General features: G+C 51.4%; 2 protein-coding genes across 2 annotated transcripts in view; one reads left to right on the forward strand and one right to left on the reverse strand.

Moving 5' to 3' along the window:
• Positions 1–268: 268 nt before the first annotated feature.
• Positions 269–7,766, forward strand: Barhl1 (BarH like homeobox 1). The gene is made up of 3 exons (XM_032902947.1): positions 269–1,494; positions 5,069–5,291; positions 6,814–7,766. The coding sequence occupies exons 1-3, from the start codon at positions 1,029–1,031 to the stop codon at positions 7,106–7,108; spliced, it is 984 nt and encodes a 327-aa protein (XP_032758838.1). The 5' UTR covers positions 269–1,028; the 3' UTR covers positions 7,109–7,766.
• Positions 7,767–10,681: 2,915 nt separating this feature from the next.
• Ddx31 (DEAD-box helicase 31) overlaps positions 10,682–24,589 on the reverse strand; it is a 64,668-nt gene continuing 50,760 nt past the window's right edge. Inside the window, exons 19-20 of the mRNA XM_032902952.1 lie at positions 23,844–24,006; positions 10,682–12,138 (exon numbers count right to left, since the gene is read on the reverse strand). Of these exons, the coding sequence (XP_032758843.1) occupies positions 11,985–12,138; positions 23,844–24,006 (317 nt within the window). The 3' untranslated portion in view covers positions 10,682–11,984. The remainder of the gene's footprint in view (positions 12,139–23,843; positions 24,007–24,589) is intronic.

Below are 24,589 nucleotides of genomic sequence, written 5' to 3' on the forward strand. Positions count from 1 at the left end.
CATCTTCATTAGGGGCGTCATCGCCGACCTAATGAAAGCAAACTGTGTGGAAATCGCCGGTAAACAGTTAGGTCTGTGCTGTAATTAATTCAGTGTCTCTTTTAATCAAACTGAAAAAGAATCGGGCCGCGGATTGTGGAGCCGTGACATCACCCCCAAAATCGGCCCGAACCAATCAGCGTCATCACTCCGGGGACACGTGGGTGAGTCCCCTTTTTAAAAAAAACACAACACAACGAAAAAAAAAAGAGAGAGAAAGAGAGAGAGAGAAACAACAACAAAAAAGCCAGCCCTAAAGTAAAAGTGACACAAGTTCTATTTTTTTTTTTTTTAAAGGAAGGAGGGGGGTTGGCGGCGAAGGCGCGCGCCGAGGACAGGTGAGAGCTGCAGTGGGAGCGGCAGGGCGCTGTCCACGGTGCTGACGGGCCCTGGCGGGGCCGAGCGTGCACGCAAGAGCTCCGGGGCCAGGTGGGGCTGCTTGATCCTGGGGCCGCGGCCGCTGTCCGCGGTGCTGAGACCTCCAGGTGCGCTCCGTTCTGCCTGCTGGTAACGCGGCCCGGGCCGGCTGCTATCCGCCGTGCTGACCCCTGCCCTGGGCTACCGTTTGCCTGGAGGAAGCGTGCGGTTTGGATTTTGCTTTTTCAAAAGACGATCTTTATTCAGATTCCATCAGCCTCGCGTTTCTTCAGTGCCAAAGGGGCCCTCGGGCCGTTCTTCTACCCTTTGGCTCTTCCCAACTTGGCGCGCCCTCCTCCCATTCCTCCCTGACACTCCCACCACCACCACCCCACCCCGCTCGGCGGCTCGGCGCGGTGCTGCAGAAGACGCGTTGAGCCCTTTTGGATGTAATGCGCAGAGGAGGTTGGCCCAGAGCTCCCAGGCTCCCCCAAGGCTGAACTCCATCCAAGGTGCCCACAGGCTCCCTGCCCGCCTTCCCCATGCCAGCCCGCAGCTAGGGGCAGGGGCAGCGGCGGCTGGGGTTGGGGGTGGGTGGGGAGCTTTTGGGGAGGACAGGTCGCAGCTTGGCTATGGAAGGCTCCAATGGCTTTGGGATTGACTCCATTCTCTCCCACCGAGCGGGCAGCCCCGCCCTTCCCAAGGGGGACCCCTTGCTTGGGGACTGCCGTTCACCCCTGGAGCTGAGTCCACGCTCAGAGAGCAGCAGCGACTGCTCTTCACCAGCCTCGCCCGGAAGAGACTGTCTGGAGACCAGTACCTCGCGGCCTGGTGCAGCATCTGGCCCAGGTTTGGACTCCCACCTGCAGCCGGGGCAGCTTTCAGCCCCAGCCCAGTCGCGAACTGTCACCTCCTCCTTTCTGATCAGGGACATCCTTGCTGACTGCAAACCTCTCGCGGCCTGTGCACCCTACTCTAGCAGTGGGCAGCCTGCAGCCCCTGAGCCTGGGGGCCGCCTTGCGGCCAAGGCCGGGGAGGACTTTCGAGACAAGCTGGACAAAAGTGTCAGCAGCGCTTCATCGGACTCTGAGTACAAAGGTAAGAAACCAAGGGGAAAACTGGGAGTTGGGGGATTTCTAAAAAGTGGTATGTAAGAGTTGAGAGCACACGCTTGGAGACAGGAACATAGCCATCTCTGGGATCTCCCAGGCCCAGGCTGAGAGTTTGTGTCTAGACCTCTCTCCCAGTCCCAAAGGTTGGGGCCCCGGAGCAACAAAGAATTCCGTGTGTGTGGCTGGGAGAAGCTGAGGAGGATGCTGTGTAGAGGGGAGCAAGCCTCCCCAGGTGGACAAACTTTCTAACTTCCTGACTGGGACCACAACTCTTCCAGCAGCTGTGCTGGTGGGCAAGAGCCTCCCCTTCTGAGGATCCTGGGAGGAGACCTTGCAACAGTGCATAGCTTGGAGGCTGCTGCCTTGTTGGAGTGAGAGCCTGGTAGAAAATTCCCACCAGAGCCCTTAGTACAGTAAGACATTTCTGGCTTTTAATCTGAATTTCCCAATAAGAGGAAAACGTGGACCTCCCCGTTTGGGTGCAGGTGTAGTCTAGGCCTGTGAACCACACAGAAAAAGAGATCAACTCGAACAAGGAACAGGCAGTTAGGCCACCAGGTGGCTGGCTGGAAAAGGTTCTGAGGCGATGGGGAAGAATGTCACATCTACACAGCAGCTCTCTCTGACCTGGGTCGTCAGTGGGTTGAATAGTGGTCACCAGGCTGTGTTCAAGACCCAGGGATTCCTGAGTGGTCAAGTTAATCCTACTTTCACTTTGGGAATCTCTGTGACGGCTCCCTCTTCCTTCTTTCTTAATGAAGGAGCTGAGATGATATTTAAGGGGAAGGCGGAAGGAAGAGAAGAAAGGGAAAGAAGAGGAGGGGAGGGGAGAAAGAAGGAAAAGGTTCCTTAGTTTTGTATCTTTCCTTTAGGTTCTGCCTTGACTCTCGATGTTTATTGGGTCCTGGGGCACAAAGTTCTCTCGCAGGAGAAGTTGAGTGGCAGAGGCCAGGGTGTCAGGCGTCAGATGGAGCTCTCTTAGCAGGCATCAGAAAAGAAAAGCAGGACCTGGTAGAGACTGCTCCTGGGTTGTAACAATTACAACGGACTCTCCAAGCCTCTTCCTCGGGTGAATACTTTGCTAGAAAGACAGCGTCATTTGTGCTAAATTTCACTAAATTTAGTTAGAGTCACTTGAGTCTTCCTTTCAAAAAAGAATTCCTTTGAAGGTAGACCCAGACTCCAAAGTGAAGCCCACCAGGGGCCTTCTAGACCTCCTTTCTCTCTTCTTCCCCTAGTAGAAACGGCTAGGTCGCCTTCAGCCAGGCTGTGGAACCATCGTTTCTACGAAGTCTCTAGTTTAACCACAGCGCTCAGGAAGAGGTGTTCGGGAATTTTGGCCCTTGTGCCTCCCCCCACTTCCCAGGGGCCTGTTTAGAGAGGCAAAGAGAACTCACCTCGGAGAAAGGTGTGTGTGTGCGTGCACATGCGTGTTATTCCTTACAATTTGCAACCAGATCTACCTAGCTTCATGATTAGGGCAAAGAGCGATTGGGTCTCGTCCTGCTGTAAAACTGTTACTTCCTTTTATGGTTTTGCCCCTAAGCAGGATTTTGAGGGGCGATTCCATTTCGTTTAAGATAATTGGAATATCAATTTTCTTCTCCTGTCCCTGGTGATATCTGAGGAGGGAGATGACAGAGCTGAGAGTCGGCTATGGCTACGGCGAAGGCTCCGTATCACTTAAACAGGTTTGGAGCAGGAATGCTGTAGGAAGTTCCAGCCACCCCTAGGCACTGACTGTTGCTTTTGCCCTTAACAAAAGTCTCTGAAGTAAATGTGTGTGTGTGTGTGTGTGTGTGTGTGTGTGTGTGTGTGTGTGTGTGTGCATGCATGCGCGCGGCCCACAAAGCCATGCCTAGCACATTTCTCAAACAGGGGTGACTTGCAAAGTCTGAGCTAGTTTGAGAGACAGACACAGGAGCCAGCCCGTAGGTGCATTTAAGTCCATCACCACCCAGCCACAAACTATTCTGAGTCATTTCATCCTTGGAGGCAGGGGTGGGGAACGGGCCAGTCTCATCCCAAGTTTCTGGTGGGAAAGGTTTCTTAAACAGTAATTACTGAAGTCGGAACGGGGCTCCGGAAGTAAGGTGGGTGGCAACAGTACACTGGCTGGAGCTCTATGCTCTTGGAGAAACCAAACCAGGCTTCACTCCACGAAGACAGGGTCTTCAGCCCCCAGGCTCTAGACCCACGGAGATGGAGTGCAGCTCTGAGGCCAAAGTCTGAAAGATTGGACACGAGACTGCACTGCGGGAGTAAAGGCAGAGCCGGGAAAAGAAACGGCTGGCCACTCCACCGGAATGAGGGATTGTTATAAATAGTCCAAACAATTAGGGGGTAAAGTAAGACTTCTGCAACATCAAGTTTGAGGTTTGAATAAGGAAAAGTTTTAGGCTTTCGAGGGAGAAAAGTCATCTTTGTCCCTGCCGGGTTCTGAAAAGCCTCCCAGCGGAGGCAGAGAGCCGAAGGCCGTCTGAGGCGGAGTTACTCCGGACACCAAGTGCTTGGGTGCTGGGGCTTCAGGCGCCCTCCCTGCCTGCCGTAAAGCACAGCCTTTCCGGCTGAAAAGCCTCCCTCCCCAGTGGCTCAATTAACCGGATTATTGTTTCCTACAGAGAAAAATAACCTCGCATTCAGCTGAACCCTGTCACGGCAAATGCCACGCACAATGAAACTCACCATAAAAGAAAATAAAGCAAACAGGGGGTAGGGTGGGCAGGAGCCCCGGCCTACAGGGTTATTTTGGGAGAAGTGGACTATTCTGTTCCAATCTTTCCTTGGGAGATGAAGAAGGGAATGCCAGCCTTGTTTAATTAAATGTTTTCTGTTAAGTCAAACCCAACGAAAGTAGAGGAAAACGAAATGATGTAGCTTTGTCCGGTCTACGTTGGACCTCAGGAGCCGGGAACAGATGGACATTTGCGGGACCGAGGGCTGTTGCGCGGGTGGGTGGGAGCCACAGCGGGCACAGCGAAGCCGGGACCTCTGTAATGCACGCAGCTCTTTGCGCCCTGGGACATGGTGTTTCTTGCAGCTCAGAGCACTCTCAGATGCCGGCATTCCATCCGCTTAGTTCGAAATTGGTCTAGGAACCCATCTCTATAGATTCCTGGCCAAACCAGGATCGGTGAGGCGTGGGCACAATTGTCTGCTCTTTGAGGCGATGCGGTACTGTGGAGCAAACAGGGTTTTGTTTCTTCACGCCAGCCTTGCACCCAAACGGAGCCCACCCTCCAGATATCTGTGCTCGGCCGGTCCGCCCCAGGCAGTCTTTATCCCCCACCCCCTAACCAACCCCCGGAGGGGCGGGAGAAAAAGGGTTGAATTTTTTCAGGGAGCTGCCAGCGGCCTTGGCCCTGTGCACTTCTTACACCATTTTCTCCTCGCTCATAGTTCACATCCTTTTGCGGGCAGGGAATCCCGGCACCGAAGGCCGTGCTGTAGCGTCCCCACGGGTTTGGGTATTATGGGACCCCAAAGGTCTCTGCCCTGACGACTGGGACCCGAGGGTGCAGGCACTGCCCAGCCCTGACATGCTTTCTGTGTCTCCGCAGTGAAGGAGGAGGGCGACCGCGAAATCTCCAGCTCTCGGGACAGTCCTCCCGTGCGCCTGAAAAAGCCACGCAAAGCACGCACCGCCTTCACCGACCATCAGCTGGCGCAGCTGGAGCGTAGCTTCGAGCGGCAGAAATACCTGAGTGTGCAAGACCGCATGGAGCTGGCCGCCTCCCTGAACCTCACCGACACGCAGGTCAAGACCTGGTACCAGAACCGCAGGTGAGGTTTCGCTTTGGGGCGGGCTCCGAGGAGCCTTGGGTCTCTCCCAATCTGAGAAAGTAGGGACTCTGTGGCTGTGAGAAAAGACCCACTCACTGTGCCGGTAAGTCCCACCGTGAGGGACAGAAAGGACACCAGGCTGGAATCCAGCACAGGTGGACCTACACGGAGGGTTTCAAGCCCCGCTCCATCCCAGCCCAAGTCCCCAAGGACAGCCCTAGGCTAGGCTTTGAGGCTTCTGCGCTCTTTGGATTGAAGGCCCGAGCCCTTAGGGGAGAGTGGCGGCCCCAGTCCCCAGAAAGCAGAGAGGTCTCTGAGATGGTCGTAGTAGGAGTCGGTGGTGACTGCTTGTATCTCAGAGCTTGTCTTCCTTGGGCCTCCTAGCATTCACAGCCGAGAAGGGGCTCTCTGCCTCACCCCAGCTCCTCTGGGACAGAGAGACTGGGGAATTGGTATTAAGACACTGGTCTTTTTTTTTTTTTTTTTTTTTTTTTTTTCGGAGCTGGGGACCGAACCCAGGGCCTTGCGTTGCTAGGCAAGCGCTCTACCGCTGAGCCAAATCCCCAACAAGACACTGGTCTTGAACCTGCTTCTTACTCTCCTTCTTGGACATTCACAGGACTTAAATAGTAGGTATAATATACATACACAGACACGTCAATCAGCATAGTGACACACATTTCCCACATACATAGCAGAGGCAGGAATGACGCCTTCCATAAACAAGCCTCAGAACACATAGCCCCATTAATAATAAATACCGATTACTGCTTCAGGCATCAATAATTAAGGCTCGTTGCAGTAATTACACAATTATGATGATGATGAATTATTCAGGGGGGCGGGGACAGGGTTAGTGTGACTGAGCCCACCTCAACTTCACTGGGACCTAGGCAGGCATCCCCAACCTCACTACAGGTGGGTACTGAGCCTTTGGGTTTGATTTCCTGACGTCTGCCTTGCCCTAGGCCTCTCAACTTTTGGGTCAGAGGGGCTCCTGGCTATCTATCCCACACTCTGGGAGGCCTGAGTGTGGGGTAAGCTGGGAGAAAAAGTGTTCATTCCTTCAGAGAAATCTTTGCTTGCAGTCCCAGCATGCTTGCCTCAAGTCCGGGCCTCTGGGACTACACGGGGGTGGGAGGGAGTGTACGGGGGTGGGGCAGGACAGAGGCGACCAGTAGGCAGCTCCACCACTTTCATTAGGGGCCTTCCTAGGAGAAGCAAATCCAGAGGAAGCCCCAACATGCGAGTTTGTAAGTCTGCTTGCCACTTTGCAGACCGTTGTGAAAACTAGTTCATACCTCAAGCTTTTAATCCGTAAAATGGGGACAAAACTTATGGAAAGCCGGTGGAAGAGGGAATGATGCAGGCGCGTTTGATATGGATACTCCATTATTTATTAACAAGTTAGCATGTCCCCCGTTGGCCATCTTGCGGCTCTCGGTGCCAATCGCTAGGAAGGGGCAAGGGCTGTGAGTGTCCTAGTCCTGATCCCTTCGTCTGTCTTGATTTCGGTTCCTAGGACTAAATGGAAGCGACAGACCGCTGTGGGGCTGGAGCTGCTAGCGGAGGCAGGCAATTACTCGGCGCTCCAGAGAATGTTCCCGTCGCCTTATTTCTACCCGCAGAGTCTCGTTTCCAACCTGGACCCCGGCGCCGCACTCTATCTGTACCGCGGACCCAGTGCGCCACCACCTGCCCTCCAGAGACCTCTGGTGCCCCGCATCCTCATCCACGGACTCCAGGGCGCCAGCGAGCCGCCCCCACCGCTGCCCCCGCTGCCCGGCGTCCTTCCGCGCGCTGCGCAGCCCCGGTGAAGCGCGCGCTTGCCCCAAGCCATGCTCTGGGACCCACAGCTCAGCCTGGGCGCGGGTCCCTCCCTTCGTCCCGGGGCAGGGCTGCCCGGCTCCCCGCCGCAGCCCAGTGTCCCCGTGGGAAAGAAATTCACTGAGGCTACCCTTCCCCTGCGTCCTCTCTCTTGGCTGCTCCATCCAGGAACCACTTACACCCGTCGGATGTACATATGCGCCCCTGCCCACCTCTCAGTCACCCCCAGGTCCCTGCCGGCTTCCCCAGGTGTCCCCTGTTCCCTCAGCAGCAGGTAGGGGACGCCGGTCTCGCAGACCTGGGCCCACCCTTCTTGAGCCTCTGCGGGACAGGGTGGGAGCGCTGTACGGAGTTTCCTCCCATTTCTTTTATTCTCCCTGAGCCCCGGGCTAGCAGCGGAGCTGTACATACAGTGTGCAAATTGTATATGAAGTTATTTATTCGTGACCCATGAGCCCGTGACCGTGTCCGTGAATCAGTGAGTCTGTGGCCTGTGCCCTCCCCATCCCGGGTGGGGCAGGAAGGGGCCAAGAGGGCTTGCCCACGCGTCCTGGCCCCCAGCCCCGCTCGCTCCACCCAGGTCCCAGGACAGCCAGATCTCTTGGGTTCTCTTTTTTTAAATGTGGAAATAAACTTCTTACAAATGACCAGGCGCCTGTCCGCGCTACCGTCCGTTGGCTCCTGCTCAGGCCCTCCCCACCCCTTCCTCCATAAATAACTTCGGCATCTCTCGAACTACAGATCCTTCCATTCAAGAAGTAGTTTTGTCTCCCCCTTATCCCGGTCCCCAGTTCCTGGGTGCTGTAGTCATGTTTAGGAGACCCCGGCTGGACTCCCAGGGGCCTCCCCGTTTCCACCCCAAGGCTCTCGGCCTTCCCATCTGATTCGTCCCGCTTCCACACGGCCTTGGGGGTCACGGGCGAGACCAACGCTCGGCCTCCCTCTGCTGCGTGGCAGGCCGCGAAGCACTCACTGAGCCGACTCATCTGGCTCAGGCCAGGGCGCCGGCAGCTGGTGCCCGGCCCTGCGGGCGCCGGGCAGACAGATGGACTCCGAGGCTGCTCCCCGTTGCCCCACCCTCCTCGGCCCGGCGCCCTCCGCTCTGGCTACCCGCAGCTCCTAGTCTCTAATGCCTGGTAGGACCCCATGGGCCTTCGCGAGCTTGACGCCACGTCGGGCAACCCTTTGCTCTCTCTCTATCCTCCCCCTGTCCCCGTCCTGGGAGAAATAGGAGCGGGGGAAGGGGCGGATCACACCACCCGCCTCTGGCTCGGAGATTTCAGGAGAGTCAGCCTCCAGATCACGTTCAAAGGGCCAAGGTCATCTCCTGACACTGGTCTGTCTCCCGGGACGTGGGCGCAGGTGCTTCCCCTCCCCCGCACCACCTGCAGCGCCCTGACCTGCGGATGGAAGAAATGCTAGGGAGTTTGGTAACTTCCAACCTAGAGCACCTTCCCAGCATTTCTGGCCCAACTTGAGAGAACCGGGCAGTGGAGGGAGGGGGCGTGTTCAGAAAGCACCCCTGCCCCCAACCATTTTGGCTACTGTTTCCTCCCCACCCCCAGCATCCACGCACCCAGACTCTGCTCTTCTCGGACCGTGGGGGTATTATTCTAATTTTGCAAAATGCACAGCAGCTAATTAAGTCAAGGAGCCCCTCGGCTTTCAAGTTCTTTTGCATGTGAATGCGGGTTGGTAAATCCCTCGATCTGGCTGTGGTGGGGTGTGAGGGGGAACTGTCCCCAACTCAGGGTTAATGAAGTGGGAAAGGAGTCTCTCATAGCCTCCTGCAAACAAAACCCCCCAAGCAACAAACCCTGCCCAAATCCTACACGGATTGACTTAAACCCAGGGGATAAGTGCTTTAAATTAATCTCATTGAATAAGAATGAGACCAAACAAAACTCTTTAAAATCATATTAAAAATCTATCAAAGGACAACTTGCGGTGGTGTGCTTTTCATTTTGTGAGAGTGGAGGAGGCAGGTTGGAGCAGCCACGCTCACATTTACACAGTGCAGTGTAAACCGCAGACACATTCTGACTATGTAATTGTCCTTGTACCTCAGAGGCGATTTCATATCTTACATTAATGAAGAACAAGGCTTCCCTACAAGTTTATAATTACAATATTCTAAATTGTCCCGCACATCCCACCTGTAATAATAACTCCACAACCTCTGCAATGAGGTGGGCTTGTGCTTCCCATCCATTTAGAAGGCTAAATTGGTTTCTCTTGTTCCTAACCCAGGGGCTGGGTGCCCTCATTTAAAACAGAAGAAAAAAAGACCATGAGAGACCCCCAGTGGACCAAACAATAAGGCAGGTCCTGAAGCAAACTTTCCCTTCTAAATCTAGACTCCAAAGGGCAGGGGCAACAAAGTTTATGAGGTCAGCTGACCCTCAGCTGTAAGACTTATGGAACCCCCGCTGCCTTTTCATCTGGGAGGTGGGGTTCGGGGTGGGGAGGCGGGGCGGTGCACTACCAAGAACTTGGCTCTATATTTTCCTACGGTCTAGCTGACTGAGAACGTTTGATGGTCATGTAGGCAAACTGGAAAGGCCTGGTGATCGGTTTTCCAATCCTGAAAGCTTGTCACTGGAAAGACCTGAAGGTCCCATCTCTGGGAGTGGTGGTTGTGGTTTAATGGCTTCTGCTGGCTGTGTGAGATGCTGGACCCAACCAGTGGCAGCTTAGAGTCACCTACACTGAGAGGTGCACTCTCTTCTTCTCCTTTGTGCCAGGAGGAGAAATCAGAGCAGCCCTCGGGGCTACCATACATTCCCTTGGCTGGGCCATGCTTGGCCCTGGCTTCTGTGGGAGTGGAGGAGATCCATCGAGTCACTGAAGACAGCTGCTTACCAGGGGCTCTCTGCCCTCCAGGAACGGCTCTTCACAATGGACAGCAGCTGGACTACAAAGGGAGACGATTTGGGCCCCAAACAAGTACTCTACAGCCCTCCCTTTGCTGTCTGAATCTTCTGAGACTTTAAGATGGCAACCAGACTGACGTCAGAGATACACTAAGTCTGGGACCTTAGAAAAAGGTATGATTAAAAATACACACAAAGGGCTGGAGATGGTTCAGCAGTAAAGAGCACTGTTTGCGCTTCAGAGGACCTGGATTCAAAATCCAGCACCCACACGGCAGTTCACAACTGTCTGTAACTTCAGCTCCACATGATCTGACACCCCCAGGGACTCAAACACAGGCAAAACACCAACACACACACACACACACACACACACACACACACACACACACACACTGCATAGTAGAATGGGCTAACATACTGTGTCCAGTGGATACCTGGAATGTGCAACTTATCAAGATCCATGAGATACTCCCTTTAACCCTTAATCTGTCAAGTCTCCATCACCTTATCGACTGGGTGCCGTGTTCACTAAGCAGCAGGTCCATCCAGCATCTGACAAGACACCCTTGCTAAATTAGAAACTCCATGTGTCAATTCCCACTTTGGGTGCGGTCACTTCAGAAATGTCCAGCACACCTCACAGCCCTGAGCGGAGCTGTTAAGACGTTTCGGGGAGGCAGACTCAGGTTTTTACGTGTCCATCCCTGTTTACAGGCACTAATCCTGTTTCCTCACAGCTCGGTCAATCTTCATAGTTTGATCCCTTGTTTCCCATCAGAATCATGTACGTCACTACAAATCCAAAGAAAGGTGGCCGATTTGTGCAGTCAGCCCCACACCTGCTGCAGCTTCACATTCTCCTGAATCTCACCAACAGGCTTTCCCAATTCTGTGACTGCCAACCCTGGCACCGCCATGATCCCCATCCATAGCATTTTTTTTCCTAGTGTGGGTGTTCCCCGACCTTCCTCCTCTCCCTGCCACAGTGTCCACCCTGCCAGCTCTCAGGAGGAGCAGAGTGGTACCACAGCACTTGCCCTAGGGCTGGCTTCAGAGGGCCTGGGTGGGCTGGGCACACAGTAACCCAGAGGAAAGCAGACACAGAATGGTGTCTGAATAGAGCACGCTGAGCTTTAACCCTTTCTCTCCTGAGTCCTCTGTAGTGCCCAAATCTTACATTTATTGAGAAATCAATACGCTCCAGGGGTCCTCTTTCAAACCTCCCAGAAGCACAATGGTGTGTGGGTTCTGGGTCTAGGTCACACACAAAGACCTCAGACATTGAAGAGCAGTGAGGCTTCCCCAGGGTAAAAGGCAAGATCGGGTGCTGGTGCCTTTTGATTTCAAAGGCAAATAATAAAAAGGCACCAGTAAATCAATTAGCCCAGAGAAAAGAGAGTCCTCTGTGGACATGAAGGGAGGCAACACGCATGGTGCTGTGCTGCGCTTACAGCGTTGACAGAGGCGCTGCTCCAACACAGCCAGGCTTTTGACCTAAAGTAAAAGCCCTCGGCCCTTCCTAACAGAACATGTGGACTAAGAAAATAACTATTCAATAATTACTTTATCCTTCTGTACAAAGTTCAATTCCTGTTTTTAACATCTTTTATCTTACAGCACTCATGCAATACACATGTGGCTGCTTAATCTGGCAAGCTTGCCAGGAGCTACACTCCTCCAGGCTGACACAGGATGCTTGCTGTCCATGAGCGCGATCTCACTGGCCAAAGGTGGGTATCTGTCTAGCACTGGCCCCGCCTACTTGGTCTCATCAGGGCTCCTCCCCCAACAGGTGAGGGTCTGTGCTCTTGTGAGTCTGTATTCAGGGAGAGGTGCCAGTCATTGTTCAGAATCTTCACTAATAACAGGACATCAATCTAAAGCTGAGAGGCCATGTTGGATCCACCCTGACCTGGTCCTGTAGAAATTAAAACACAGCCCAGAGAAGCTTGCTGGCTGGCAGCAGCTTCCGGATGCAAAAGCAGCTTCATTATCTCCGTGGCCCAGGCTTGCTGAGTGCCACCCGAAGGCCTTGCTTTCTGCCCTTCGTGCCATTGCCCTCCAGCCCACTGGAGTGTTCCGAGTGCAGGACTTCAGCAGGCACAAGGTGGTGCTTCCTCTGGGTCTTCCTCCGAGGGTCAGGCCTAAGGAACAGTAACAGCAGGGGAAACTTTAGTGTTTTCTTTCCCATTGGGAGAGAGGCTGACAGCAGCTGGTTGTGAGCCCAGGAGGCTGGCATTTTTGTATTAGCAGAAGAGCAGCCTCTTCAGTAGCACTTGTTTTGATAGTCTATGCACCGGAAGATTAGATACGGTACTGACAGATTTTCATAATGGTGGCAAAATATCATGGCATTTTTAAAAGTGAGGCTTTGTTCTGAGTTGTTTTCATGGGGGAAGAAAAGAAGAAACCTATACTCACTTCTGACGGCAAAGGAGGTGTATGAGACAGCAGTTTGCCTATGGGTGGGAAAGCCCACAGAAACCTGGGAGTACAAAGCAGTTCAGCTGTGAAGCATCCATGTGCAGGTCCTGGGATGAACCCTTGAGGGCAGACTATAGGCACAGTACCTTGCTAGGCCAGCTTCCAAGCTGGGTGTGTACACAGATGCTCCAACACTCACTAAGTGCAGAAGACACCCTGATCCCATAGAACCCAAGCCCAAGGGCATCTAAACACAACCACTACATAGACCTTGGGCTACAAGGAGGTCATCCCTGTCCTGACCCACAAGATGCCAAAGCCTGCCATCAGGTTCAGTCCTACCATCTGATCAGAAGAGAGAAACTGTAGAAATGCAGTCACACACGGAGAGGTGAGAATGCACGGAAGAATAGAACGAATGAACTCAGAGGCAGTGAGAGTCCATGCTGGCCATCTGGAAAGTCTCTCAGCACTCACATGGCAGCAACCCAGGGAAACTCAGTGTAAGGAGCTCAAGAAAGGCCACTGGCTGCTCTCTGACCTGACAGCATGTTCCGTGCTGTGGTAGTCAGAAACCGTACTCAAAATAAACAGTCCTTTAAAGTCCAAGAATTAGACACAGCCAGCACTGTGCTATTAACCTGATTAGAAAGGTTTGAAGAATCCCATAATAATAATAATCTTATCCAGAGTACAGGGTTGCAGTTGTAAGAAGCTGATTTTTCTTGTAACAGAGAAAGTCAGCCTTTGCTAGGGAAAAAGATTTGAGGAAAGGGTGTGTTAGCAATGACACTTAGGACTTTATTTATTCAGTAGATGTGCTGAGGCAAGCTCAGACCACTAGCATCATACATCCCTGCATCCATGTTATCCCTGTTTTACAGGGGTCTATGCATTGTGCCCCCTCTTTCTAGGAGGCAACAACGCTGACCCTGGCCTTCCTTCTCCTCACAGGGAGAGCATGCTCTAAGGCTGCCTGCCGTCTGAGCTTCCAGGCCTGTGCAGATGGTTGTTGGAAGCGCTGCCTTGCTCCATCGCAAAGGCTGCAAGTTCCTGTACATGGAGTTTATTTTTAGTCAGGTTACATGACAGAACGAAAGGTTCTGACAGGAAGGGATGCCTTTTCTTCCCTCTTGTTTGAAGTAGGTACTCACAATGTGTATAATTTTAAATTTAACAACCTGAGTAAGCTTCAAGATATGCAAAATTTCTCTCAAAATACTCTGCCAAGCAAAAGCACTTGCTTCTGCCATCACTGGAGACAATAGTAAACAAACTCTTACCTGGTGACTGATCCATGAACTGCCTACAGAGCAAGGCAGCCTGTGGGAAGTGGCTCAGAGCATCAAACCCATGCCTTAGCTGCCAGTGACAACACACCCCATAGGCCCCTTCCAGGGTGCCAGCGTACATCTCATCTCAGGCAGGGAGCAGGGTGGGACAGAGATGGGTGAGCTCTGGGGCAGCGTATGTTTAGCAGGCTCAAGCTGTCCTGCCCACCTTCATGAATCACTGTCACCCTTCCTAGCATCTCACACAAACCCAGTGGCCCACTCATGCAGCAAACAAGCAGGTACCTATACATTCCAACTTAGGCTATTAGATGGGCAACCCTGCAGGGCCTCACTGTTTTCACAAAAGCCATGCCAACAGGATGCACTTCTCCCATGGCCAACTCCCAGTTTTCTCCTTTGTTCTTAGGCCCATAGCTGAGAAAGTGCAGTACAGATGGGAAGGTGAACCCTCGAAACCTAAAGCGCGCATCCGGCATTCACGCCTTCTGACAAGCTGCCGTTGTCTCAGCTCCTGCCAACTTTCTAGCCCTCCAAATACCTGGCTGGACTCAGCCTTTCTGACTCAGGCTTCCTGAGCATCCACTGTGGTTACCAAGCAACAGATCAGTTTATCTAACTGCAGGGAACTCTCTCACAGTGAAGGCTGAAGACCCTGTTCTCTAGGCTAGATTATTCAGCAGAGCAGGCAGGTGCTGCTACTTAAACTGCCAGCAGAGCAGTCAGCCTGACCAGTGATCGTCCCCACTGCCACCAAGGTCCCCGAGGGAAGTAGTGCACGCAGTTCTAGACTTTATCTGCAAGTTCAACAGGCACTGCCTGGGCAAAACGCAACTTAACCCAGGACTCTGCTCAGAGCATTCTTTTACAGGACATATATTATTATATCCATCCACCCATCCATCCATGCGCCCATCCATCCATGCATGTATGCATCCATCCATCCGTCCGTCCATCCATCTATCCGTCCGTCCATCCATCATTCCATCCGTCCATCCATCATTCCATCCATCCATCCATCCATCCATCCATCCATCCATCCATCCACCCACCCACCGGTCCATCCATCCATCCATCCATCCATCGTTTTTTCAAGACAATGTTTCTCTGTGTAGCCCTGGCTGTCCTGAAATATACTCTGTAGGACAGGCTCGCCTGAACTCAGATCCACCTGCCTCTGCCTCTCAAGTGCTAGGATGAGGTGCATGCTACCATGCCCAGCTCATGACAGGAAAAGATCCACTTTAAATCACCATTTCTTGGGGTTGGGGATTTAGCTCAGTGGTAGAGCGCTTACCTAACAAGCACAAGGCCCTGGGTTCGGTCCCCAGCTCCGAAAAAAAGAAAAAAGAAAAAAAAAAATCACCATTTCTTCTTTTTTTATTTTGAAAAACAGCTTTAGGGTCACAGCACAGCAAAGCCTTTAGGATTTTTTTTTTTTTTTTTTTTTTTTTTTAAAGACAGGGTTTTCTTTGTGTGACAAAACCCTGGCTGTCCTGGACTCTTTGTAGACCAGGCTGGCCTCAAACTCAAGAGATTGCCTGCTTCTGCCTTCTGAGAGCTGGGATTAAAGGTGTGCACCAGTATACCAGCCTTGTTTTAAGATTTTAAAACCACTCAAGCATATCTTCTTGATGACTACTGCTTCAACTTCATCTTGCTTTCATATTGCCTTAAGACACAAATGCAACCATTTCTTTCCAAGCGTCACCCATAACACTAAAAAGTAAGTCCAACCTTGGACTGTGAGTTTCTGTGTAACTTCTGGCTTTTAGTTATAAAATGGGCATGTGTTCTTTCAATAATGATGGATAAAAATCAGTATATTTGGTTTACAGGAAACAGGTGTAATTTGTTCTATGCCAAAACCTCAAAGTATTTGGATTTTCTATTTTTTGAAAACTTCACTGCTTTTTGGCCTCACAGTTACTTGACTTCCCAAGCCCTCTTCTGTTGCACTGTAATTAAGATGCCCGAGGACCAAGTCTTCCTTTCTAGTTTTTCCTGCTTTCTAATCTGGGAAACTGAGTGTATGTATACAACCCAGAAGGCAGGAATGACCTCAGGCTGACTACAAGTTTCTCCATTGTGACTATCACCAGGTTCTCTTGGCGAGAGCACGAGCCAGCCCTCCCCTAGTATAGCATGGAACTCAGGTGAAGCAGCAGCCAGCATGGGAGGATCAGCCGGCCTCCTGAAGGGGAGCATGCCCTTTAACACCCAGCTCGCTAAGTCCCGGGTGGAAAGGGAAGGAAGGCATCAGCCAGGCCCAGCTTTGAGTTGTATGGGCAAAGACCTTGGCTGGCAACCCAACCACTGAAGGTTTTATCCTGACTCTCAGGATCCAACTAAGTCTACGTTCTGTGTCTCCATGGACCCCACTGCAGACAGAAGTCAGGCCTAAGCAACGTGTGCTGCTTTTGTCCACTAAGGCAGGCTAGGTATCTGAGAAGAGGAAACCTCACGCAATTGAGAAAAACCTCCACCAGGCTGGCCTGTGGGCACGACTGTGTGAGTATTTCTTGATTAATGATTGATGTGTGAGGGCCCAGTCCACTGTGGGCAATGCTACTTCAGGCAGGTGGCCCTGCATGTTATGAGAAAGCAGGCCGAGCAAGCCACGAGAAGCAAGTCAGGATTACTCTATGGTTTCTGCTTCACTTCTGGACTCTAGGTTCCTGCCCTGACATCCCTTAGGAATGGACTCTAACTGTAGGTGAAACAAACCCTTTCCCCTCCCAGTTGCTTTAGATCATGGTGCTTATCACAGTTAATAGAAATGTAACCGGGACACCTGAACCAAAACCAGGGCTACTGAAGAGTGGAACAGTCCTTAGCTAGAAGCAGACCAATGTTGGGAACGTGAGGTGTGCAAACTGGCAAAAGCCTGCAGAAGCTAGGGCTCATGCACTATGTGGGAGTGCAGAGGCCCTGTCAGGTGACTCAGGAAGTGCTGAACTAGAGTCCTCAAGTGGGAGGAACCCTGAGCTTTCTTAGCCCAGGAGACCAAAACTCTGAGGAGACTTCTCAGCCCTTAGGCATGGACCTCAAACGTCAGGTGGCCATGTTGGGGGATAGGGAAAAGAACAGAATCTGCTGGCAGTGGTTTGAACCCCAACTCAGACACTCATCAAGCTGATGACTTGAAGTCAGCAGCAAGTTCAGAAAAGGGCTGAGCAGAGAGGATGAATAGCAGAAGCATGAGAGACTTTTGGTGTTATTTCAGAGCTCCATACAAATAGTATTATTGTTAAGGTGGGTAAGTAGTGGGTAGTCCTGGAAAACAAACACATTGACCAGCTTAAGAGCAGAGCCTTGGGCCCAATCCGAAGGCTCAGTCCTCTGGCCCTCCTATCTAAACCTTCTGTCTGTGACCTGGGTGCATTTATTACATTACAGAGGGAGGGCAGCACAATGCTCTACTGGACCCAAAGGACAGGCTCAGAAGGTGACCTTCAAGATGGACATACATGAGGCCCTTACTGGAGAGTAAGGGGAAAGGAGCTCCTGGGTGCAGTCACCCGGCTGTTAGCCAGGTCTGATCTGGACTTGGAAGGCTCTGGAGAGACCCACCCTGCTGACAGCGGTGGGGCTTCAGGCAGCCTCATCTGTAGACACAGGAGGATGAAAATAGGTCCTCTGAGGACGGGGCCAGGCCCTGGTGGTGGACATCAAGTCACAGTTCCTATAGACATCGTGAGCTGCACTACTGCAAGTGCCCACCTGGGCACCTGTGCTGGGCAGTCTCTCCTGTACGTGTGAACGGTTTCCATGAAGCAGATGAGTGTTATTAGTAGGGATAATATGGGACAGATGGAATAAAGGGGGAGGTAAGGGCTGCCATCTATCTGTGGCCTCTTGTGGACCAAGGACTGGTTGATTGCTGCCATCAACACCTTGCTGCTGTATGCAAATGGTGGACACACAACACCCAAGTGAGTGAGTCTCACAGGGAACAACTGGTGGGAACTGTGGCCTATTTTGGGGAACTCTAATGGTATGCTGGGGCCACCATGGAGTGGTGGGGCCACCATCCCTGAAAGTGGCATCTGAGACACAGGCTTACTGAGGCACAGGCTATACTGTTCATCAGAAGAGTGTTAGAGATGACGGCCAGGCCGTGGTAGATCAGAAAGAGGCCGCAGGAAGAAGAGAGCCTTTCCAGAGCACTCCTGGCTTCACCCTGCACCGCAGGCCAAGCATTCATGGTTTCCTCTGACACCAGCTGATGATCTGCTGCTGCCCTTCCCACTTGACAGTCAGGCTGTCACAAAGTGCTAGGGGTTAGGACTGTTCAGGAAGGGTCAACTCCAGAACCGGCTACCTCTGCTACCTCTGCACACACAGAAACTGACACCACTTCAGAGCCAGACTTTACTCACGAGTATCTCGTTACAGGCCTATTGCTGGCTACCCCATAAACAGAGCGGTAAAGCTCACCTGCTCTACATACAACCTTGTCTCTTTCTCTAAGTCCATTTCTTTGGTTACACAAAGAATGATCTCACATTAAAAAAAAAAATCCCCTTGGACTGGAAAAATGGCTTCCTGGGTAAAGGTGCTGCTGTGTAAGCCTGCTGACCTGAATCCAGTCAGCGCCCTGAACCCACGAACAGTAGTGGGAGGAAAGAACCAATGGTGCAGACACACACAGAGGGGAAAAGGGAGTAGAGTACAGGCCCTAACAGGGCTACATGCTTGCTACTTAGCTCGAGAAGACTCTAAGAACAGACATCACTCTTGCCGGGGATGGGTAAGTCTTACAAGAGAATCAGCTTGGCATAGAGCAGGAGTCCTGAGGAGTCCTGCTGCACGCTGCCTCATCTGGTGTGGCCAGCTTTTGAGACCAGTCACAGCTTCCAATCCCAGTGCTGGGATGACTCTAGCAACAAACATCACCGCCTCCAGTCTTCCCAGGAGAGGCTGGCTGGGTTCCTGCTCTTTGTTGTCAGCCCTGACTGTGTGACAGAAAGCATACCCTATGCTCCTGCCGTCTGCAGGTGACTCAGGTGTGGAGGAAGCTCAAGGTCACTGTGAATTCCCCCTAATCGCCTCATTAGCTGGGTGCGGATGAGGGTGTGTTTTTTCCACAAGGAGGCAGAAAGCTGGTAATTGCACAGTGTCACATAGAAAAAAAACAAGTGATAGGAACAAGAAGGGCAGATGTAAAGGTTGCATGTGCAGAGCTGTAATTACCCCAGAGTCTAGGGCAGCAGGGCAGAGAGAGGAGGGCCCACGTGGCCAGTCCACTTGGACGGGCTTATGACAGGTAGGCCCATGCCCTGTGCTGTTAGTATTCTCCACCCAGAAGAGCCCACTCACTCACTCAGCCACCTTCTTGATGGACGAGCACCCAGCCTGCACCTGCACGTTTACTCCACTGCCTGGCCAAGGGCCCGCTGCATAGCTCTTCTACCCTTCCTCTGTGGCACAGACTCTACTGGCACCTGCCCGTCACACTGTTAATGACATCCTTTTCAGTCCCCAGGTCAAGTCTGTTGTCATCTCTCTGTTGCTCTCTGAGCGAACTGTGGTCTCTGGGGTGGGGCCTGGGCACTTGGTGTTTCATGGTGCTCCCCAGCAGACTTTGTTCTGTCCACACTCTCCCTGGGAGGCCAAGGAGACAAGGGGAAGCTGGGCCAAGTTGATCTTCCTAGGGGACTAGCTGCAGTCTGGGGGTGGTCTAGCCCCACTCTTCTCCACACAGAAGGGCGGCCACCTGGGACACAGAGCTTTGAAAGATGAGGGCTCCTCCATGTAGGATTGGCCATCTTCCCAGTTCACTGAATAGTAACTGGGTTCACTCCCTTCACAGTAGAACGACTCCTTTTCCCTCAGAGTTCCAGAAGGATTCCACCCATCCAAGTCACAGTGTTTCCTTTGTACCTACTATGCGCCAGGAGTGAGTTGCAGGCACAGTGAACAAAGCCTAACAGAGTTTCTGCTGAGGAGCGTCAGACAAATCCCACCCTAGAACCAACTGTGCCATTGTGTCAGAACAAGTGAACATCTGCCTGCCCAGGCAACTCTGAGAGGAGAGGGTGAGGGCCCATGCCAGGCCCAGGTCCTGAAAGTGACAGCAGGATGTCACCCAAGACTCTACGTCAGGGTTGCATGGATTAGGAAGGGAGTGGGAGCTGTCTGCACGGCAGTGACCACAGGAGGCATGGAAAGACCAGGACCTCAGAAGTCAGCAGCTGAGAGTACTCAAGAGTTTTAAACCCAAGAGTTTTAGAAATCTAGGGAAGAGATGGAGTCAAGTAGGCCTAAGGGACCAAGGTTGTTACGTGCTGCAAGATGGACCAAGAGAGCACCAACTCAGGTGCAGTAGGCAGGCATGGAGAAATCCTCAAGCTTCCAAGTGGCTGTGCCCAGCCTCTCATCTCACATTTGGCCAGTCTGTTGTTTGCAGAATAACTGGCTCAAAGAAATTGAGAAAAAATTCACAATGGGCAAGATTCCAGGTTTCCCTTCAGCTAATTAAGTGATATTAGGGAGGTTGTAAATGCCACGTAAAAATTGGCAGGCAAGCTGCTCCTAATGATGAGGATACTGCTTCACAGGGTGACACAGCTGCAGCTTCTTAGTGCTCATCTTCAGGGAACCTGATTCTGCTTTCAAGGTTGTTCCAGAGTGCTGGAAGGTTGCAGCTGCTTCCAGACATTCTCTGGTCCTTAGCCCCAGCAATACTTGGCTACTGGAGGCCAGCAGAAAGGACCAGACCAGTCACAAGGCCATCACCACAATGGCAAACTGCTTGTGTCTTACAAGACACTGAAGCAATGTTTCGTATTCAGCATCTGGTTTGTCTCCACAATGATGGATAGCATGGTGCCCAAGAATCTTCCTTCAAGAGGCAAGAGAGCTGAGACATAGTTCTTGGCGTGTGCCTAAAGGTGCACTCAGCATTCAAGTAACTTAGCCTACCCGTCGTGTGACACTTTAATAGACTTAGGAAGCAAGGGGAAGGCAAGGGAGACAGCTAATGGGGAACAAACAGAACCAACAGCAAGAGCTACAGCAGTCACATAGGGTGAGCCCTTCCTATCTGTTTACAGTGCCACAGCACAGTGACGGCTGTTAACAGGGAATGTGGCCCAAGCCAGTGAACTTCAGTGATAAGGCGTCTGTGCTGATTCAGGGAGGGTCAAGGCTCTGCAAGTAACTGACTGCCATGTGTGATTTCCATAAAGATGTTTACTATTTTGAGACATGAAAGACTTGTGGGGCTTTAGAAGTGTGGAGGTTAAGAAATGCTGTGCTGTGCTGGCCAGGTAGAGCCAGCCCTCAGCATGTTCTCCCTGACTAAGCACAGCCACATCTAGGAGGAGGCTTTAGAATGCTTGTCTTGTAGGCAAAATGGGAGCTAGTAACGCTCTGACAAGGATGAATTGAGAGAACATACAAGTCAAATAAAATGATTTAAGAACAGTTAACTGAGACTGCCATTCCTCTAATTAATTTTAAAGGAGATGAGTTGAGAACAGGAACAAGAGTTGGATTCTGATGACACTATTGCTGATGACCACACTGGGGTGTCAGCAGAAGCTGAGAGAACTGTTTTGGGAAAGTGGTGCTTGGTGTAGGGAATAATTCACACAAGATGGGGGATTTAGAAACTGCAGTCACATTTCCACACTATCAGTGGCATCAGTCTTGTTATTTTGGAACCGCTTCCCATTGAGTGAAAAGGAATTATGGCCCTCACAGAGCATGTCCCTGGACTCGCTTTACTCATTCATGCCTACACAGACACCTTGGCCAACAGTCCAACCGACCCTGTGCAGCAGACAGGCTCCGCCCCCATGTCTCCAGGAAAGATGGCAATTTTAGAGGACTAGGTTACCACTTTTGCTTCCTGGGAACTGCTGTTTTTGTGATGAATGTTGCTGAGGGGCCATTCAATATTTTACCAGCAGCATCTGTGTAGATGTTTGGGGTGGGGGCTGTTGACAGGTTTGTGTGTAGGTGCCAGGAAAGGTTTTGTGACTCTGACTGTACTCCTATGTGTAGAGAGATGTTTACTGTTCCTTTTCAGAACTGAAGCTGAGGGTCGGGAGGCTGACAGAGACCTGACTGTTAGGATCTCATTTAGAGATGTTACTTATTTCCTTGCTCTGAGAAGTGGATGTGTGAAGAAAGAGGCCATGTACACGGAAGACAAAACCCCTTTGCCCGCCCTTGGCTCGCACCTGACAAGCACGAAGTTTCCCACCTGAAGCCGACAGGCTTGCATCTGGCTGGACTTTGCTAGCAGACATCATGGGTTTGAGCACAGCAGGAACCAGAACTGGGAAGCAGAGCACTGAGAACTTAGTGCCACCACTGCACTCTTCTGCACGGGACAGAAGGACCCCGTTCTCTTTCCTGACAGGCAGATTTCAGGGAAGACCTTCAGCTCAGAACAATAATCATGGCGACAGCAGGCCTAACTCTTTGTACCTTGTGAGGTTTAATGGACTTTTCTTTGCAGTCCTCAAAAAAAAAAAAAAAAAAAAAAAAAAAAAAAAAAAGCAGCAACTGGCATTTGCTTGAGTCCTGACCAAGAAGTGTGGACAATCTGTCAGGTTCTCCCTGCCACTCACCCTGGCCACAATTATACAGTGCATGTGCAGATTAGCTGCAAAGCCACTTCTTTTCCAGGAGTGACAACACTTTCCCAAATACAAAAAGGTAGCTACAGTCTCCTCAGTGCCCGTCTGTGTTAGAAAGCCAGGGGAGGGATGCGTGGTGAGAAACACCTTCAAAATAAGGACACAGCAGAAAAGGGCTGTTCCACATGGTGACAGGGTAAGAACAGAGTGGCATAGGCACTCAGAGTAATCCTGTGACACACTGCTGTCACTCACTGCCTGGCTCCCTGCTGCGCCAGCCCGACATCAAAGGCTGCCCCATACCATCGTACATGCTCTTTAGCAGCTAATCAGCCCATTCTTTCCCGAATAAAGCCCGGTTCAATCAGCTGCTCACAGGGGTATAGTGGTCTTGATGCCCATCTGCTGGCTAGGGTCAGCTGAGACATGGGATGGTGATTGCTCTCTCCCCAGTGGCCTCTCATGGTAATGTCAATGCTGCCACTTAAGTCATCTGCTTCCCAGGACCCCGTCAGAACGGAGCTGGAAGTGAAGTCTGAGGCCCCTGACTCTAAAACCCTACACTGGGCAGCCCCCTTCCCTCTGAAGCTAGGTGCTGACTGGGCTGGTGAGGCAGCAAGTGCTTCCTGGTAAAGGGAACACCAGCACAAGTATGCCTAAGCTCCACACATGGTTACTGGAGGTCGATGGCAGCACCTGGAACTAGTACGCAGAAAAAAGGCACACAGCATAGTAAGTACCCGAGCAGTCAAGGAATTTACACCAAAACCTGGGCAAGGGAGGCAAAGTTTCTATACTCCAACACTCACGGTGTCCCTCCCACACAGGTCACCAACAAAAATGCCCCTCCCCCAACCCCTCCAGAGCCCCCCAGAGGGGCTTCCAGCGCTCAGACTATGGTAGGAGGCTGAGCCTGCTGTTGGAAGACCGTCACTCCTGAAGGAGAGAAAACAGACAACGCAGACAATGCAGACAGCTTGCTGAACAGTCATTAGCTTAGGTCAGTACTGTGGGGCTGGACTCAAGGACAAGCCTAGTTCTCCACTCCGGGGACTCAGGATAACTGAACTCAAAGGTCAGCTTTGTTTACACTGACATTCCTTTCACAAAGATTCCTTGGACAAAGCAATCCTGCACCTACATGTGCACTTTGTGGTGGAAAGGGCAAGGGTCTGTGCAAAACTCAGCACCAGAGCTAATGATATAGAATACACAAGAAGCCTCCCAAGTACCTGGGTTCGGTCCCTAGCTCCGAAAAAAAAAAAAGAAAAAAAAAAAAAAAAAAAAGCCTCCCAAGTTACTCTAGTGGGGCATGAAGACAACAGACCCATCTTCCTGTTCAGTAAATCCCCACTGTGTTTGTGTCCAACTAGGGATGATTTTTCCTCATGGTCCAAGTGCTTCTGTACTGAAGACAGGCAGACACTAGTGGTATCTCTCTCTCTCTCTCTCTCTCTCTCTCTCTCTCTCTCTCTCTTCCACGTGAGCTCACCTGCTAATGTAAACAGAAACTTGCACATGGTCTAATACCCATCTCACCTTTTAAAGTTTGCCTTTCTCACAGCAGAGACACCGAGGTTTCTAGGAGCATCTCTTAGTCCGAAACTCTTAGCCACATGGCCAAGGTGTAGGGACCGGACATGGAAGATAGACTTCAGCTCCTTGGGGTAGGTGGCATAGGCTCGGATGAAGGACTGCAGGGCTAGAAGAAAGGGGGAGGAGGAGGTCAGGATAGGGGTTCTGAAGTCCCAAAGCTACCTCATCCCTATCTTACCCTACTTATCTTGCCAAGAAAGAACAGAACCAGGACAATTACAACACAGGCACACTTGTATTTGTATTTTAAAGTCTCTAAAAGGCCTGGGGAGATGCTCAGTGGTTAAGAGGACTTACTGCTCTTGCAGAAAACCTGAATTTGGATACCTACACTGGGCAGCTCTGCAGGGATCTGATGCCTCCCTAGGCAACTGCACTCACCTATGTATATGACTGCATAGATATACATGCATACATATAATGAAAATAATAAAAATAAAGTCTGGAAAAAAGTCACTAAACAAAAATTATAGCCAAAATTATCACTTAAATAAATCCTATAAAATTTCCTTTGCTTTATGAAGAGCTGTCAAGAATCCAACAGAACAGGACTTCTCTTTTGTCACATACAGTTTCAAGGCCTACCATAGAGCCTGGCATGTCACATGCACTTGATACCTGTTTGGTACATACAGTAAAATGAAAGAAGAAACTAAGTGATCGACACTTTCTTATGGAAATGAGAAACT

The sequence above is a fragment of the Rattus rattus genome, chromosome 5, assembly GCF_011064425.1.
Source record: "Rattus rattus isolate New Zealand chromosome 5, Rrattus_CSIRO_v1, whole genome shotgun sequence".
Taxonomy (NCBI): domain Eukaryota; kingdom Metazoa; phylum Chordata; class Mammalia; order Rodentia; family Muridae; genus Rattus; species Rattus rattus.